This window comes from Salvelinus fontinalis, chromosome 9, assembly GCF_029448725.1.
Source record: "Salvelinus fontinalis isolate EN_2023a chromosome 9, ASM2944872v1, whole genome shotgun sequence".
Classification (NCBI taxonomy): Eukaryota; Metazoa; Chordata; class Actinopteri; order Salmoniformes; family Salmonidae; genus Salvelinus; species Salvelinus fontinalis.
In genome coordinates this window covers 17,566,810-17,584,218 of record NC_074673.1, presented here as the reverse complement: position 1 = coordinate 17,584,218, position 17,409 = coordinate 17,566,810, and the positions used below count along the sequence as shown (strand labels likewise).

General features: G+C 43.5%; 1 protein-coding gene across 12 annotated transcripts in view; it reads right to left on the bottom strand.

The window, feature by feature from the left end:
* The window catches only part of LOC129862183 (tripartite motif-containing protein 44-like), a 115,921-nt gene that overhangs the window by 54,897 nt on the left and 43,615 nt on the right, over nt 1-17,409 (bottom strand). For 7 of the 12 annotated variants that reach the window (XR_008760731.1, XM_055933584.1, XM_055933586.1 and 4 more), the window contains exons 4-5: nt 8,707-9,000; nt 2,197-2,222 (exon numbers count right to left, since the gene is read on the bottom strand). Coding sequence is in view for 10 of the 12 variants with exons in the window: in XM_055933584.1 (XP_055789559.1) it covers nt 2,197-2,222; nt 8,707-9,000 (320 nt within the window). In the remaining 2 variants the exon portion in view is untranslated. Of the gene's footprint in view, nt 1-2,196; nt 2,223-8,669; nt 9,001-17,409 lie in introns of all 12 variants that reach the window. The other 5 variants (XR_008760732.1, XM_055933585.1, XM_055933587.1 and 2 more) reach the window with 2 other exon arrangements.

Below are 17,409 nucleotides of genomic sequence, written 5' to 3'. Positions count from 1 at the left end.
CAATGCAGTAATAGCCTAACAATTTCACAATAACTACCTTATACACAGATGTGTAAAGGGATGAAGAATATGTACATAAAGATATATGAATGAGTGATGGTACAGAACAGCATAGGCAAGATGCAGTAGATGGTATAGAGTATAGTATATACATATGAGATGAGTAATGTAGGGTACGTAAACATATAAAAGTGGCATTGTTTAAAATGGCTAGTGATACATTTTTTACATCAATTTTTCCATTATTAAAGTGGCTGGAGATGAGTCAGTATGTTGGCAGCAGCCACTCAATGTTAGTGGTGGCTGTTTAACAGTCTGATGGCCTTGAGATAGAAGCTGTTTTTCAGTCTCTCGGTCCCTGCTTTGATGCACCTGTACTGACCTCGCCTTCTGGATGATAGCGGGGTGAACAGGCAGTGGCTCGGGTGGTTGTTGTCCTTGATGATCTTTATGGCCTTCCTGTGACATCGGTTGGTGTAGGTGTCCTGGAGGGCAGGTAGTTTGTCCCTGGTGATGCGTTGTGCAGACCTCACTACCCTCTGGAGAGCCTTACGGTTGTGGGCAGAGCAGTTGCCGTACCAGGCTGTGATACAGCCCGACAGGATGCTCTCGATTGTGCATCTGTAAAAGTTTGTGAGTGCTTTTGGTGACAAGCTGAATTTCTTCTGCCTCCTGAGGTTGAAGAGGCGCTGCTGCGCCTTCTTCACCACGCTGTCTGTGTGGGTGGACCAATTCAGTTTGTCCGTGATGTGTACGCCGAGGAACATAAAACTTACTACCCTCTCCACTACTGTCCCATCGATGTGGATAGGGGGGTGCTCCCGCTGCTGTTTCCTGAAGTCTACGATCATCTCCTTTGTTTTGTTGACGTTGAGTGTGAGGTTATTTTCCTGACACCACACTCCGAGGGCCCTCACCTCCTCCCTGTAGGCTGTCTTGTCGTTGTTGGCAATCAAGCCTACCACTGTAGTGTCGTCTGCAAACTTTATGATTGAGTTGGAGGCGTGCATGGTCACGCAGTCGTGGGTGAACAGGGAGTACAGGAGAGGGCTCAGAACGCACCCTTGGGGGGCCTCAGTGTTGAGGATCAGAGGGGTGGAGATGTTGTTACCTACCCTCACCACCTGGGGGCGGCCTGTCAGGAAGTCCAGTACCCAGTTGCACAGGGCGGGGTTGAGACCCAGGGTCTCGAACTTGATGACGAGTTTGGAGGGTACTATGGTGTTAAATGCTGAGCTGTAGTCGATGACCAGCATTCTCACATAGGTATTCCTCTTGTCCAGATGGGTTAGGGCAGTGTGCAGTGTGGTTGCAATTGCGTTGTCTGTGGACCTATTGGGGCGGTAAGCAAATTGGAGTGGGTCTAGGGTGTCAGGTAGGGTGGAGGTGATATGGTCCTTGACTAGTCTCTCAAAGCACTTCATGATGACGGAAGTGAGTGCTACGGGGCGGTAGTCGTTTAGCTCAGTTACCTTAGCTTTCTTGGGAACAGGAACAATGGTGGCCCTCTTGAAGCATGTGGGAATAGCTGGGATAAGGATTGATTGAATATGTCCGTAAACACACCAGCCAGATGGTCTGCGCATGCTCTGAGGACGCGGCTGGGGATGCCGTCTGGGCCTGCAGCCTTGCGAGGGTTAACACGTTTAAATGTTTTACTCACATTGGCTGCAGTGAAGGAGAGTCCGCAGGTTTTGGTAGCGGACCGTGTCAGTGGCACTGTATTGTCCTCAAAGCGAGCATTTAAGTTGTTTAGTCTGTCTGGGAGCAAGACATCCTGGTCCGCGACGGGGCTGGTTTTCTTTTTGTAATCCATGATTGACTGTAGACCCTGCCACATACCTCTTGCGTCTGAGCTGTTGAATTGCGACTCTACTTTGTCTCTATACTGACGCTTAGCTTGTTTGATTGCCTTGCAGAGGGAATAGCTACACTGTTTGTATTCGGTCATGTTTCCGGTCACCTTCAAGGGCTGGAGAGAGAAGTGTGTGTGTGTGTGCATGCGTGTGCGTGTACGTGCGTGAAAGAGATAGAGAGAGCATGCACGTTTACTGTACATGTGAGTCTGAGCATGGATGTGTGTGCTATACTGATCCCTGTAAACCCACTGTAAAACCACCTGAGTGTGGGGATTTGAAAATGTATTTTTTTCTCCCTGCTCTGCTAGATGCTGAGAATGTTATTAATCAGACTTACCTTGGCCTGGCCTCAATGTTGCGCTGCTGAAAAAGACAAGGGAGACAGCAGTTTTAATACAGGGGCCAATAACACAGAGGTGCTGTAGCTACACAGCTGGTATGCCTTCACAAATCAAAAGCTATTCACAGACACTTAGCAGTTCTTTAATACATTCACACTGTAGGAATATGTATATACTTACTATATCACTACCTGTAGATGACGTATACTACCCAAGGAGAAAAAAGGGTTTAAGAAAGTGTCTGAGTATGAGTGTCTGTATGATACTGGCTTTGAGACAGTGTCTTAATGACAGCTTTACAGTGTGACTTAGTAAGCGTGTGACCGTGTTACTGAGTGACTGTGAGTGTGAGACAGTGGCTTTCACATATCATTGTGTCACATGAGAGGAGAGTAAATTAATACAGCGGTGGAGCTCTACTCTGACAGTAGACACTGTTCACACTTTAATTAGCAGCCACCAGCCCAGACACCAGCTAGTGGAGGACCACAGAGGCTAACTATACAGCACTGTACTGTATCTTCCCTCAAAGGGCCCTGAGCCGCTAACGCCATCGCTCTGCTTTTCATTAAAACAAGACAACAGAATACTGCCATATTTCTTCCCACTTAGTTCCCACTTCCCACTTTCTTCCCACATCTCATTGGAATAGGTGCAGAATTCATATGAATTTAAAAGGTGAATGTAAAAATAAGAACATATTGTGAGGCCGGGTGGTATTTAGTTTACTATTAAACAACGGGTGGGTCTAATCCTGAATGCTAATTTGTTAAAAACGCATTCCAGTCAGTGTCTATTCGACAAGTTACCACCGGCTAAATCTATTACGTTAAAATGCCTATTTACTCTGTTCCATGTGACTGGATAATCCACTGTCTCATCAGCCCAGCCAGGCAACGTATAAACTTCATCTCCACTATAAACAGCATCTAGACGTTATCTCACATTTCTTTTATACTAACATTTCGTTTTCAACAGTGGAGATTTGTATAAACCTTTCTGTCTGTATCTCCAACATTTGCAACAGTGTTTCAATATTCAAATTCGATCTCCTGCTGTCCCATAGTAATGAGTCGGGATGAGACAGACAGGCAAGCAGCTTTTCTCAGCCAGTCGAAATCATGAATCAGCATCATTTTTATGGATATATACAAAGAACTATCAATAGAAAACAGGTCATATGAAACGAAGTGTAGCTAGTTTGCTATCTTTCCAGCTTCAGTTTGAAGTGATTGTGTTCGCTGTGTTGTTGGCTAGCTCCTCTGAACAACAGTGTCCTGATGAGATAGCACATTTTCTACAACAGGCGAAATCGCGCATCATTAGCTCATTGTTATGGATGTATCCAAAGAAATGTCACTAGAAAGCAGCTTAAACAAATGCAAATGCAGCTACTTTGCTGTTATTTTGGCTGCACTGTTTGACGTGACTGTAAGTTAGCCGTAGTTGGCTAGCTAGAAAGCAAGGGATTAGAACAGTGTCTCGGGCCTAACAAAACCTGTACCAATATATCCTCCAAACACCGGCTTCTCTGGCATTATCACTTAATTGTAACCCAGGTCCGATTTAGGTGAAAACATACTGTAGAATGAGTGGTCTACAGTGATGGCAGTAATTGTTCAGTCACTATGAGCTTTACTTTCTAGACTATTGGTTGTCTAAGATCAGCCCCTCTGCCCCTCACTGTGAACCAGGTCAGGACCAGGTTAGATTTGGTTATGGACCAGGTCAGGACCAGGTTAGATTTGGTTATGGACCAGGTCAGGACCAGGTTAGGTCTGATTCAGGGTCAGGTTAGGTCCAGTTCAGGCCTGGGGCAACACAGTCCGCACACCTGGCATTTAATGATTGACTAATGGCTGATTGGACCAGCTGACTATTCACTCCTCTGCCAAACTCATACACACACACACACTTGCTCACACAGAAATGTGGACACTACTGTAACTTGCTTACACAAACAGCCACACACATTCTAGTACGCACAATAACACAGACTCATGCGGGAGCAAACACACCTCACACAATTCAATGGAATGTGTTTCTTTGTGTATTGATGCACTGGGGAATGTGAAAAAGTCAGTGTGCATGACTGTCTATCTGTATGGGTGGAGGCATTCCTTCCTGTCTGTCTCACTCTTGGAATACGTGTGAGTGTGACAAAAATGTGTATTTCAGAAAGTCTAATCGGTGGCTGTGTCAACACGATTATGTGCACTGTACACACATAGAGCAAATACATTTTGGTACTTTCCTGGCAGTCTGTACAGTACAACGTAAGCATAGGTAAATGGGTGTGTGTGCTCGTCCGGATTTACTCTGCTATGTGTGTGAAAGTGTGTTTGTTCTCTGACTATTTGTGTATGCTACGTGAGGTGATGTGTGTGCGTGTGTGTGTGTGTTCTGTGAGACAGCCTGAGAGATGGTTTCCTCCGGGGTGACAGATAAGTGCTCAGTAATCATGGTGTGTGGTGATTGGAGGGTAAACACAGCGGCGTACGTCTGTACAGCTGCTTACCTACTGCCCGCACCGCTCTTTATTGATTTAATGACAGATCTGTAGATTACACTGCTAAACAGGAGCCCATGCATTTCTGTAATACATAACAAATGGCCCATTCTTTATCAGTCTTGCCTCTAGTTAGACTAACTGCTTAGCGAGCACACACACACACAGACACACACAACTGAAACTCGCTGGAGAATGATTAGATTGTGTGTATAAGTTGGTGTTAAGGGCTTCTTTCTGTCTCATTCTCCATTTCGTATCTCTTGCACACACAGAGATATAAATGCATGCACACACACCCTTTTTTATTTGTACCTAATCATGTGCACGCGTGCACACACACACAATGAAATGTTTTACATCAGCAGATGTCACAAAGTGCTTATACAGAAACCGAGCCTAAAATCCCAAAGAGGAAAGAATGCAGATGTAGAAGCACGGTGGCACACACACACGGTGGCACACACACACGGTGGCACACACACACGGTGGCACACACACACGGTGGCACACACACACGGTGGCACACACACACGGTGGCACACACACACACACACACACACACACACACACACACACACACACACACACACACACACACACACACACACACACACACACACACACACACACACACACACACACACACACACACACACACACACACACACACACACACACACACACATCCACCCAAGTTCCACTGTAGGAGCTCAGACAGACTCTCTTGCTGTCTCTCTCTCTCTCTCCTCGATGTCTCCAAGTCACAGCAGGCATTGCTCACTGCAGCAATGACTTCCATGAGAGAACAAACAAGGCAACCATCACCATCCAATTAGGGCCTTAATGAACTCGGCCTACCACTGGCCCATTTCTCAAACCAGGAAACCAATCTGCAGGCCGGCCACAGCCATTAATACAGCCCACCTTCCCTCTCTCCCCGACTGCCTGACTGGGAGCCTGAAGTAGTTAAACTATAGCAGGTGAGTAATGGGCCAGCAGGATCTTTTAATATAACCCTGTAAGTAATCAGAGCCTTCTCTTATTAACTAGTATGAGTGAGGAGGAGTGTGTGGAGAAGGGGTGTGTGTGCATGTGAGTGAGAATACATGCACAGTTCCAGTTCCTGACATTTCTCTTTGCTTATTTGAGCTTTTCTTGACATAATATGGACTTGGTCTTTTACCAAATCGGGCTATCTTCTGTATACCACCGCTGCCTTGTTACAACACAACTGATTGGCTCAAACGCGTTAAGAAGGAAAGAAATTCCACAAATTATCTTTTAACAAGGCACACCTGTTAATTGAAATACGTTCCAGGTGACTACCTCCATGAAGCTGGTTGAGAGAATGCCAAGAGTGTGTAAAGCTGTCATCAAATATATTTAGATTTGCTTAACACTTTTGTGGTTACTACATGATTCCATATGTGTTATTTCATAGTTTTGATGTCTTCACAATTATTCTACAATGTAGAAAATAGTAAAAATAAAGACAAACCCTTGAATGAGTAGGTGTGTCCAAACTTTTGACTGATATTGTATGTATGTCTTTGGTTTGCAGTTGAAAAAAACAATCTGAATAATTTACAAAATGTTAGCTTATTCCAAACATTTGACTGGTACTGTACATTACATGACCCAAAGTATGATGCGCATTAATATGTAGTTGGTCCCCCGTTTGCTGCTATAACAGCCTCCACTCTTCCGAGAAGGCTTTCCACTAGATGTTGGAACATTGCTGCGGGGACTTGTTCCATTCAGCCACAAGAGCATTAGTGAGGTCGGGCACCGATGTTGGCCGATTAGGCCTGGCTCGCAGTCGGCGTTCCAATTCATCCCAAAGATGTTCGATGGGGTTGAGGTCAGGGCTTTGTGCAGGCCAGTCTAGTTCTTCCACGCCGATCTCGACAAACCATTTCTGTATGGACCTCGCCTTGTCCACAGGGACATTGTCATGCTGGAACAGGAAAGGGACTTCCCCAAACTGTTGCCACAATGTTGGAAGCATAGAATCGTCTATTATGTCATTGTATGCTGTAGCCTTAAGATTTCCCTTCACTGGAACTAAAGTTAACTACAGTTAGCGTTCTCCTGGCATCTGCCAAACCCAGATTCGTACGTCGGACTGACAGATGATGAAGCGTGATTCATCACTCCAGAAAACGACATTCCACTACTCCAGAGTCTAATGTTGGCGAGCTTTACACCACTCCAGCCGATGCTTGCCATTGCGCATGGTGATCTTAGGCTTGTGTGCGGCTGCTCGGCCATGGAAATGCACTTCATGAAGCTCCCGACGAATAGTTGTTGTGCTGACATTGCTTCCAGAGGCAGTCTGGAACTTGGTCGTGAGTGTTGCAACCGAGGATGATATCTACGTGCTTCAGCACTCGGTAGCTGAGCCATTGTCTCTCCTAGACATTTCCACTTCCCAATAACAGCATTTACAGTTGACCGGGGCAGGTCTAGCAGGGCCGAAATTTTACAAACTGACTTGTTATAAAGGTGGCATCCTATGACGGTGCCACGTTGAAAGTCACTAAGCTCTTCAGTAAGACCATTCCACTGCCAATGTTTGTCTATGGAGATTACATAACTGTGTGCTTGATTTTATACACCTGCCAGCAACAGGGGTGGCTGAAATAGCCAAATCCACTCATTTGAAGGGGTGTCCACATACTTTTGTATATATAGAGTATATACTGTACAAAAATATAAACGCAACATGTAAAGTGTTGGTCCCATATTTCGTGAGCTGAAATAAAAGATCCCAGAAATGTTTAATACGCACATAAAGCTTATTTCTTTCAAATTGTGTGAGCACATTTGTTTACATCCCTGTTAGTGAGCATTTCTCACTTGACAAGATAATCCATGCACCTGACAGGTGTGGCATATCAAGAATCACATTTAACAGTATGATCATTACACAGGTGTACCTTGTGCTGGGGACAATAAAAGGCCACTCTAAAATGTACCGTTTTGTAACACAACACAATGCCACAGATGTATTTTGAGGGAGCATGCAATTGGCATGCGGACTGCAGGAACGTCCACCAGAGCTTTTGCAGTATTATTCAATGTTAATTTCTACAAGAAACCGCCTCCAACGTCGTTTTAAAGAATTTGGCCCTATGTCCAACCGGCCTCACAATTGCAGACCACGTGTAACCTCGCCAGCCCACAACCTCCACATCCGGCTTCTTAACCTGCAGAAATGTCTGACACCAGCCACCCGGACAGTTTATGAAACTGAGGAGTATTTCTGTCTTTAATAGAGTATTTTTGTGGGGACAAACTCATTCTGATTGGCAGGTCCTGGCTCCTCAGTGGGTGGGCCTGGCTCCCAAGTGGCCTATGCCCTCCCAGGCCCACCCATGGCTGCGCCCCTGCCCAGTCACGTGAAATCCATAGAATAGGCCCTAATGAATTGAATTGACTTATTTCCTTATATGAACAGTAACTCAGTAAAAACATTGAAATGGTTGCGTGTGTGTGTGTGTGTGTGTGTGTGTGTGTGTGTGTGTGTGTGTGTGTGTGTGTGTGTGTGTGTGTGTGTGTGTGTGTGTGTGTGTGTGTGTGTGTGTGTGTGTGTGTGTGTGTGTGTGTGTGTGTGTGTGTGTGTGTGTGTGTGTGTGTGCGTACGTGTGTGCAGTCAGAGGACATACACAGCTACACTTAAGCCCTTGGCTATGCAGTGCTAAACATGTTTACATCTAAGAACCCACCATAGTTTTACACAAGCTGCTTTCCAATAAAAAGAAGCTTGTATAAACTGATTTTACCCCTGTACACTTCATACCAATCAACATGAAGCTGCCTGCTATGCCTTTCAGATATCCTAGTGTGATGGGTCAGTTATAAAGTCTTTGCTGCTTTACCCCCCAATGATTAAGGTTATTATATTAAGGGATGGTTAACAGATCCAAGATCAGTGCCTATAGTGGTAACATCTACCTTGACCATGGTGGTGTATAAGGGAGAGATGCCTCACCGCTGGTCTGGGGCAAGGGCCAGGTGCTCCTCCCTGGACTAGGGCTGCTATTGCGGCCCCAGGCTGTGCCCCGGCCTGGTCCAGCTGGCCCAGCTGCTGTGTGATGCAGGCCATCTCCTCCTGGAGCCGCTTGGTGTGGATGGTGATCTCAGCGATATTCTCAGCGGCGGCGGCAGTCAGGAAGGCTTCCTTCAGGTCAACCAGGTGGAGGGTCCTCTTCTCCTCCAGACGAACCAGCCGATAGAGGTCATCAAACTGACTGTTGACATACGCCTCCAACTGCTCTGTAGACATCTGAAGAGACAGAGGGAAGGAGAAAGAGAGAGATATGGTAAATATTTCAGTTCAAATACTTTTGGAGATGGAAGGAGAATGTGAAGAAATTAGAGGAAAAAGAGGAGGATGAGAGGGTGCAATAGTCTCATTGACAGTCTACAGACACACGCCCGTTATCATAAATTAATGTTGTTTTTGTCAACAACACTTGTCGCATTCAAATGGTCTATAGACATGTTATTAGACGGACTATAAACCAGCCTTAAGATGGAAACGAAGGTGAGAGGGAGAGAGTGTGTTAGGAAGATGAAGGAAGAGAGGAAGAAGGTCAAATATGGAGAAGAAGGTGAAGAAAGTGAGAGAGAGTTCAGTAAGGTGAGGAGATACATTACTGTCATTTCAAATGAACTCGAATGAACTACCTTTGTAGGATATAAATGATTGAGATATAGACCTAAAACCGGGAAAAGAGACAGAGACGTAGAGAGCCAGTGCATAAATGTAGAACTAAAAGAGAGACGAGGAGATTATAAAATAACAGAGGATGATGGGGTAAAAGACTAGAGCCAGAAGGTGACAGAGAGAAGGAGGAACACAGAGCGACAGAAAGATGAAGAGAGAGAGGGATAGAGAGAGAAAGACAGAGATTTCACTTTTTTAATTTCACTTGCTTTGGCAATGTAAACATATGTTTCCCATGCCAACAAAGCCCTTTGAATTGAGTGAGAGTGAAAAGGGGATGGGGCCTCAACCTCCTATTTTTCTCTGTTTCTCGCTCTCGGAGTGTCATATTAATGATCTTCCTCTCTCTCTGTGCAGGGCCGGTTCAAGGCATAAGCGACATAAGCGGTCGCTTAGGGCCCCCGGTCGCTAGGGGTCTCAACTTACTGTTGAGAGTAAGAATAGTAGAATACACTAGGTGCAATTTCAAAATGTGGTTGTGCAGCACCAGTTTTTCTCTTGTCATGTCAGTCAGTGACAGTCACTCAATTAGTCATGTCAGCTATCACTTTTTAGATTGGTAGTTAGTCTAGCCAGCTATCTAAACTTGTAGTAATCATGGCCGAATACCGACCGGGCATATAGGAGCAGGATAGCATTTTTCGTAGTGAATCTTGTTCTAGAGGCAGCTCTGCAGAACGGGCACTAGCTGGTACAGCCACAAAGTCACAAAAATATGTTTTTAAACCTTAACCACACTACTAACCATAATGCCTAAATAAGACCAAAATTGGACTTTGCAGGTGGCCTATCTCAGGGGAAATCACCCAGTAATGCCTCCAGGACAAGACTCATAACAATAAGTATGTGCCCAGGGGCCCTTACCTCCAGGAGGCTCCTATTGATTTTGTTAGTCATTCTCCCTCAGATATCATCTTAACATGGCATAAGTCATTGCAAAATGTGTAGAATTGCAGTAAATTAGCTGTAAAACTGCAAGTTGTTTATCTCTGCCCCATGGAAAAATGAGTAGAATTGCATGAAATGTGTTATACAACTGCTACATTTTCTCTCCGCCCCATGGCAAAATGTGTACTAGAATTGCAGAATACTTCCATTAAAATTACAATATTTTTCTAAACTAAACATTCACCTTGAAGAGAGGGGCCACAAATGTTTTGCCGCAAGATGGAGGGGTCTCCCAACCAAATCTCGCTTAGGGCCCCCAAAAGCCTAGAGCCAGCCCTGTGTCTGTGCCATGTGGTTGCTACCTGGCTGCAGCCTAGCATTGTGCATCTCCTCCCCAGGCTCTCCTCCATGCCTCCAGTCTGCAGATAGAGTCTTCAGAGCCCCTCTGCCATGCCATCTGTTTGGCTTTCAGGGCAATTGAACTGCCTACTGGGACTCCCTTTTAATCCATTTCCCATCTCCCAAGGCCGCCAAGTTCTCTTTAGCTTTGACTCATTAGAATATGACACCTCCACTAGCAGGCCCCTCACTGGGATGCCTCTGCCTCCAACACAACACGACAACGTAGATGGTGAAGCGTTGAGGAGACTTTGGGGACCAAAGTCTTGTCAGTTATTGGCATTTCTGCACAAGCAATCAGATTCTCCAAATTACTCCCTAACTCAACAAAGAGATGTAACATTTTTGATTTACTTCCTTCATATGGGGGGAGTTGAAAAATGTCCATCATTCATTCTGATTCCAGGCGATCCAATCACAGCAAATTAGTAGGCACAGAACCAGTGTACTGATTCTAGAAGTTACTTTTTATGTCCCAATACACTTATTGGCGGGTAATTCCATGGCAATGGAATTACGCTTTGGCTCTGATTTTTCACTTTGGCATACATTTTAAACAAAAACCATTGATTTCAAAGTTTAACAAACTGTAAAACTCTATATGGGTTCCCGAGTGGCGCAGCAGTCTAAGGCACTTCATCTCAGTGCAAGAGGTGTCACTACAGTCCCTGGTTCACATCCGGCAGTGATTGGGAGTCCCATAGGGAGACGCACTGGCCCAGCGTCATCCAGGGTAGGCCGTCATTGTAAATAAGAATTTGTTCTTAACTGACTTGCCTAGTTAAATAAAGGTTAACAAAAAATACACAAGGACCATCTTGAATAACTTACACAGAAAATTTCACAAAAACACAGTTCCTGGAAGAACTGTGCAGATGTAAAGTTTGGTAACAGAGTTACAGTAAAATATCCCTCAGTTGTTTTAATGCGACCACGTTTTCCAAAAACGTTTAAGTATACAGTACCAGTCAAAAGTTTGGACACACCTACTCATTCCAAGGTTTTTCTTTATTTTTACTATTTTATACATTGTAGAATAAAAGTGAAGACATCCAAACTATGAAATAACACATATGGAATCATGTAGTAACCAAAAAAGTGTTAAACAAATCTAATTGCATTTTTTATTTGAGATTCTTCAGTGGCCACCCTTTAACTTGGAGAGCTTTGCACACTCTTGGCATTCTCTCAACCAGCTTCATGAGGTAGTCACCTGGAATGCATTTCAATTAACAGGTGTGCCTTGTTACAAGTTAATTTGTGGAATTTCTTTCCTTCGTAATACATTTGCCAGCAGCATACCACCCTGCATACCACTACTGGCTTGCTTCTGAAGCTAAGCAGGGTTGGTCCTGGTCAGTCCCTGGATGGGAGACCAGATGCTGCTGGAAGTGGTGTTGGAGGGCCAGTAGGAGGCACTCTTTCCTCTGGTCTAAAAAATATCCCAATGCCCCAGGGCAGTGATTGGGGACACTGCCCTGTGTAGGGTGCCGTCTTTCGGATGGGACGTTAAACGGGTGTCCTGACTCTCTGAGGTCATTAAAGATCCCATGGCACTTATCGTAAGAGTAGGGGTGTTAACCCCGGTGTCCTGGCTAAATTCCCAATCTGGCCCTCAAACCATCATGGTCACCTAATAATACCCAGTTTACAATTGGCTCATTCATCCCCCTCCTCTCCCCTGTAACTATTCCCCAGGTCGTTGCTGCAAATGAGAACGTGTTCTCAGTCAACTTACCTGGTAAAATAAAAAAATATATAATTTTTTTTTGAGCCAATCAGTTGTGTTGTGACAAGGTAGGGGTGGTATACAGAAAATAGCTCTATTTGGTAAAAGACCAAGTCCATATCATGGCAAGAACAGCTCAAATAAGCAGTCCATCATTACTTTAACCTGTTGGGGATGGGGGCGCTGTTTAGACTATTTATGCTAATTTGGCTAATTTTTGAAACGGCTTCCCACAAAATCCTTGATCGTACAATATGCATATTATTATTATTATTGGATAGAAAACAGTCTATAGTTTCTATAGGAGTTGAAATTTTGTCTCTAAGTGGAACAGAGCCCATTCTACAGCAATTTCCCTGACATGGATTCAGATTTCAGAAATGTTGGCCACTGTTCTGAAGTCAGTTAAAAAGGCACTGATATTGCTATGACTGTACAGACACTTCTTACGTCTTCCCCTGGATGCCTTTACGTGATGACGATTCCAATGGGGTCGATTGCGCGTTCACAGGCACTACAAATGAAAAAACCCTGTAGCTAGCAAGTCTTTTCTTGCTGCGTAACGCGCGTGGAGGACACCGACCCTCTCCTGTTCCAAGCGTTAGTTTAGCCTGTTATATTTCTCCGGTCATCTTTTCACTCGTTATAGGAGTTAAAAACATCATAAGGTAGTTAATTTAAAGCGTTTTATAGCAATTTATATCCGTTTAGTGCGATTTTGGGACATTTATTTCTTTAACGCTGTGAATAGGTGGGCACGCTTTCAGTTCATCCCGAACGCAGTTGGCATTTTCACATGGCAAGAGGACAGCTTTCCACCAAAAGACGATTCCTCCCAAGAAAGGATCCTTTGCCCAAGATACTGATGGAAGAACAGCTCAAGGTAGGACATTTTTATTATGATAAATCGTGTTTCTGTCGAAACATTTTAGTGGCTTAGGACGCCATGTTTTTTGACGTAGCTTCGCTTGGCGCAAACTGTATTGAAAAGTAAGGATAAATTAAAAAATGTAATAACGCAATTGTATTAAGAATTAAATTGTCTATCAATCCCTGTCCACCCTATATTTTTTAGTCACGTTTATGAGTATTTATGTATAAGAGTAGATCACTGTCTAAGTGGCGCAAGGACTTTTTCTTTACCAGCTTGTCTACATTTCACATTGTCTAACCATGATTTTGGTGGCTAAATATAAACATTTTCGATCAAACTGTATATGCATGTTGTAATGTGATGTTACAGGAGTGTCATCGGAAGAATTCTGAGAAGGTTAGTGAAAAAATTAATATCTTTTGGCGATGTTGACTTTTATCGCTCACTTTGGCTAGAATCAATGCTGGGCTGCTAATTGCTATGTGCTAAGCTAATATAACGATTTATTGTGTTTTCGCTGTAAGACACTTAGAAAATCTGAAATATTGTCTGTATTCACAGGATCTGTGTCTTTCGATTCGTGTATGCTGTGTATTTTTACGAAATGTTTGATGATTAGTAAGTAGGTAAACACGTTGCTCTAAGTAGTTTTTCTATTCCATTTGTGACGGTGGGTGCAATTGTAACCTATGCCATCTACCTGAAATATGCACTTTTTTCTAACAAAACCTATCCCATACCATAAATATGTTATCAGACTGTCATCTAATGAGTTTTTTTGTTGGTTAGGGGCTATAAATATCTTAGTTTAGCCGAATTGGTGATGGCTACTGGTGTTGGTGGACAAATAAAAGATGGTGGATTATGCTAATGTGTTTTTAGGTAATAGATGTACATCTTTACATATTGTGTCTTCCCTGTAAAACATTTTAAAAATCGGAAATGTTGACTGGATTCACAAGATCTGTGTCTTTCATTAGCTGTATTGGACTTTAATGTGTGAAAGTTAAATATTTTAAAAAAATATTTTTTTGGAATTTCGCGGCACTGGTTTTTCAGTGGGGGGGGGGGGGGGTGTGCCGCTAGCGCCACGCTGATCCTAGACAGGTTAAGATATGAAGGTCAGTCAATTCAGAAAATTTCAAGAACTTTGAAAGTTTCTTCAAGTGCAGTCGCAAAAACCACCAAGCGCTATGATGAAACTGGCTCTCATGAGGACCGCCACAAGAAAGGAAGACCCAGAGTTACCTCTGCTGCAGAGGATACGTTCATTAGAGTTACTAGACTGAGAAATTGCAGCCCAAATAAATGCTTCACAGAGTTCAAGTAATAGACACATCTCAACATCAACTGTTCAGGGAAGACTGCGTGAATCAGGCCTTCATGGGTCGATTTGCTGCAAAGAAACCACTACTAAAAGACACCAATAATAAGAAGAGACTTGCTTCGACCAAGAAACACGAGCAATGGACATTTGACAATTGAAATCTGTTCTTTGGTCTGAAATTTCTTTTTGATACTTTCGCAAAGCTAACTAAAAAGCAGCATTCCCCAAGTGAGGATGTCTTTCACTTCAGCAGTAATAAATTCATGAACTTCTTTGAGGAAAAGATCATGATCATTAGAAAGCAAATTATGGACTCCTCTTTAAATCTGCGTATTCCTCCAAAGATCAGCTGTCCTGAGTCTGCACAACTCTGCCAGGACCTAGGATCAAGAGAGACACTGAAGTGTTTTACTACTATATCTCTTGACACAATGATGAAAATAATCATGGCCTCTAAACCTTCAAGCTGCATACTGGACCCTATTTCAACTAAACTACTTAAAGAGCTGCTTCATGTGCTTGGCCCTCCTATGTTGAACATGATAAATGGCTCTCTATCCACCGGATGTGTACCAAACTCACTAAAAGTGTCAGTAATAAAGCCTGTCTTGAAAAAGCCAAACCTTGATCCAGAAAATATAAAAAACTATTGGCCTATATCGAATCTTCCATTCCTCTCAAAAATGTTTGAAAAAGCTGTTGCGCAGCAACTCACTGCCTTCCTGAAGACAAACAATGTATACGAAATGCTTCAGTCTGGTTTTAGACCCCATCATAGCACTGAGACTGCACTTGTGAAGGTGGTAAATGATCTTTTAATGGCGTCAGACCGAGGCTCTGCATCTGTCCTCGTGCTACTAGACCTTAGTGCTGCCTTTGATACCATCGATCACCACATTCGTTTGGAGAGATTGGAAACCCAAATTGGTCTACACGGACAAGTTCTGGCCTGGTTTAGATCTTATCTGTCGGAAAGATATCAGTTTGTCTCTGTGAATGGTTTGTCCTCTGACAAATCAACTGTACATTTCGGTGTTCCTCAAGGTTCCGTTTTAGAACCACTATTGTTTTCACTATATATTTTACCTCTTGGGGATGTCATTCGAAAACATAATGTTAACATTCACTGCAATGCGGATGACACACAGCTGTACATTTGAATGAAACATGGTGAAGCCCCAAAATTGCCCTCGCTAGAAGCCTGTGTTTCAGACATAAGGAAGTGGATGGCTGAAAACGTTCTACTTTTAAACTCGGACAAAACAGAGATGCTTGTTCTGGGTCCCAAGAAACAAAGAGATCTTCTGTTAAATCTGACAATTAATCTTGATGGTTGTAAAGTCGTCTCAAATAAAACTGTGAAGGACCTCGGCGTTACTCTGGACCCTGATCTCTCTTTTTGACAAACATATCAAAGCATTTTTCCATCCACGTAACATTGCAAAAATCAGAAATGTTCTGTCCAAAAATTATGCAGAAAAATTCATCCATGCTTTTGTTACTTCTAGGTTAGACTACTGCAATGCTCTACTTTCCGGCTACCCGGATAAAGCACTAAATAAACTTCAGTTAGTGCTAAATACGGCTGCTAGAATCCTGACTAGAACCAAAAAATTTGATCATATTACTCCTGTGCTAGCCTCCCTACACTGGCTTCCTGTTAAGACAAGGGCTGATTTCAAGGTTTTACTGTTAACCTACAAAGCGTTACATGGGCTTGCTCCTACCTATCTTTCCGAGTTGGTCCTGCCGTACGTACCTACACGTACGCTACGGTCACAAGACGCAGGCCTCCTAATTGTCCCTAGAATTACTAAGCAAACAGCTGGAGGCAGGGCTTTCTCCTATAGATCTCCATTTTTATGGAATGGTCTGCCTACCCATGTGAGAGACGCAGACTCGGTCTCAGCCTTTAACCTGTTGGGGATGGGGGCGCTGTTTAGACTATTTATGCTAATGTGGCTAATTTTTTAAACGGCTTCCCACAAAATCCTTGATCGTACAATATGCATATTATTATTATTATTGGATAGAAAACAGTCTATAGTTTCTATAGGAGTTGAAATTTTGTCTCTAAGTGGAACAGAGCCCATTCTACAGCAATTTCCCTGACATGGAGTCAGATTTGAGAAACGTTGGCCACTTTTCTGAAGTCATTTAAACGGGCACTGTCGTTGCTATGACTATACGGACACTTCTTACGTCTTCCCCTGGATGCCTTTACGTGATGACGATTCCAACGGGCTCGATTGCTCGTTCACAGGCCCTACAAATGAAAAAAACCTTTAGCTAGCAAGTCTTTTCTTGCTGCGTAACGCGCGTGGAAGACACCGACCCTCTCCTGTTCCAAGCATTAGTTTAGCCTGTTATATTTCTCCGGTCATCTTTTCACTCGTTATAGGAGTTACAAACATCACAAAGTAGTTAATTTAAAGCGTTTTATAGCAATTTATATCCGTTTAGTGCGATTTTGTGACATTTATTTTTGCAACGATGTGAAAAGTTGGACACGCTTTTCAGTTCATCCCGAACGTAGTTGACATTTCCACATGGCAAGAGGACAGCTTTCCACCAAAAGACGATTTCTCCCAAGAAAGGATCCTTTGCCCAAGATACTGATGGAAGAACAGCTCAAGGTAGGACATTTTTATTATGATAAATCGTGTTTCTGTCGAAACATTTTAGTGGCTTAGGACGCCATGTTTTTTGACGTAGCTTCGCTTGGCGCAAACTGTATTGAAAAGTAAG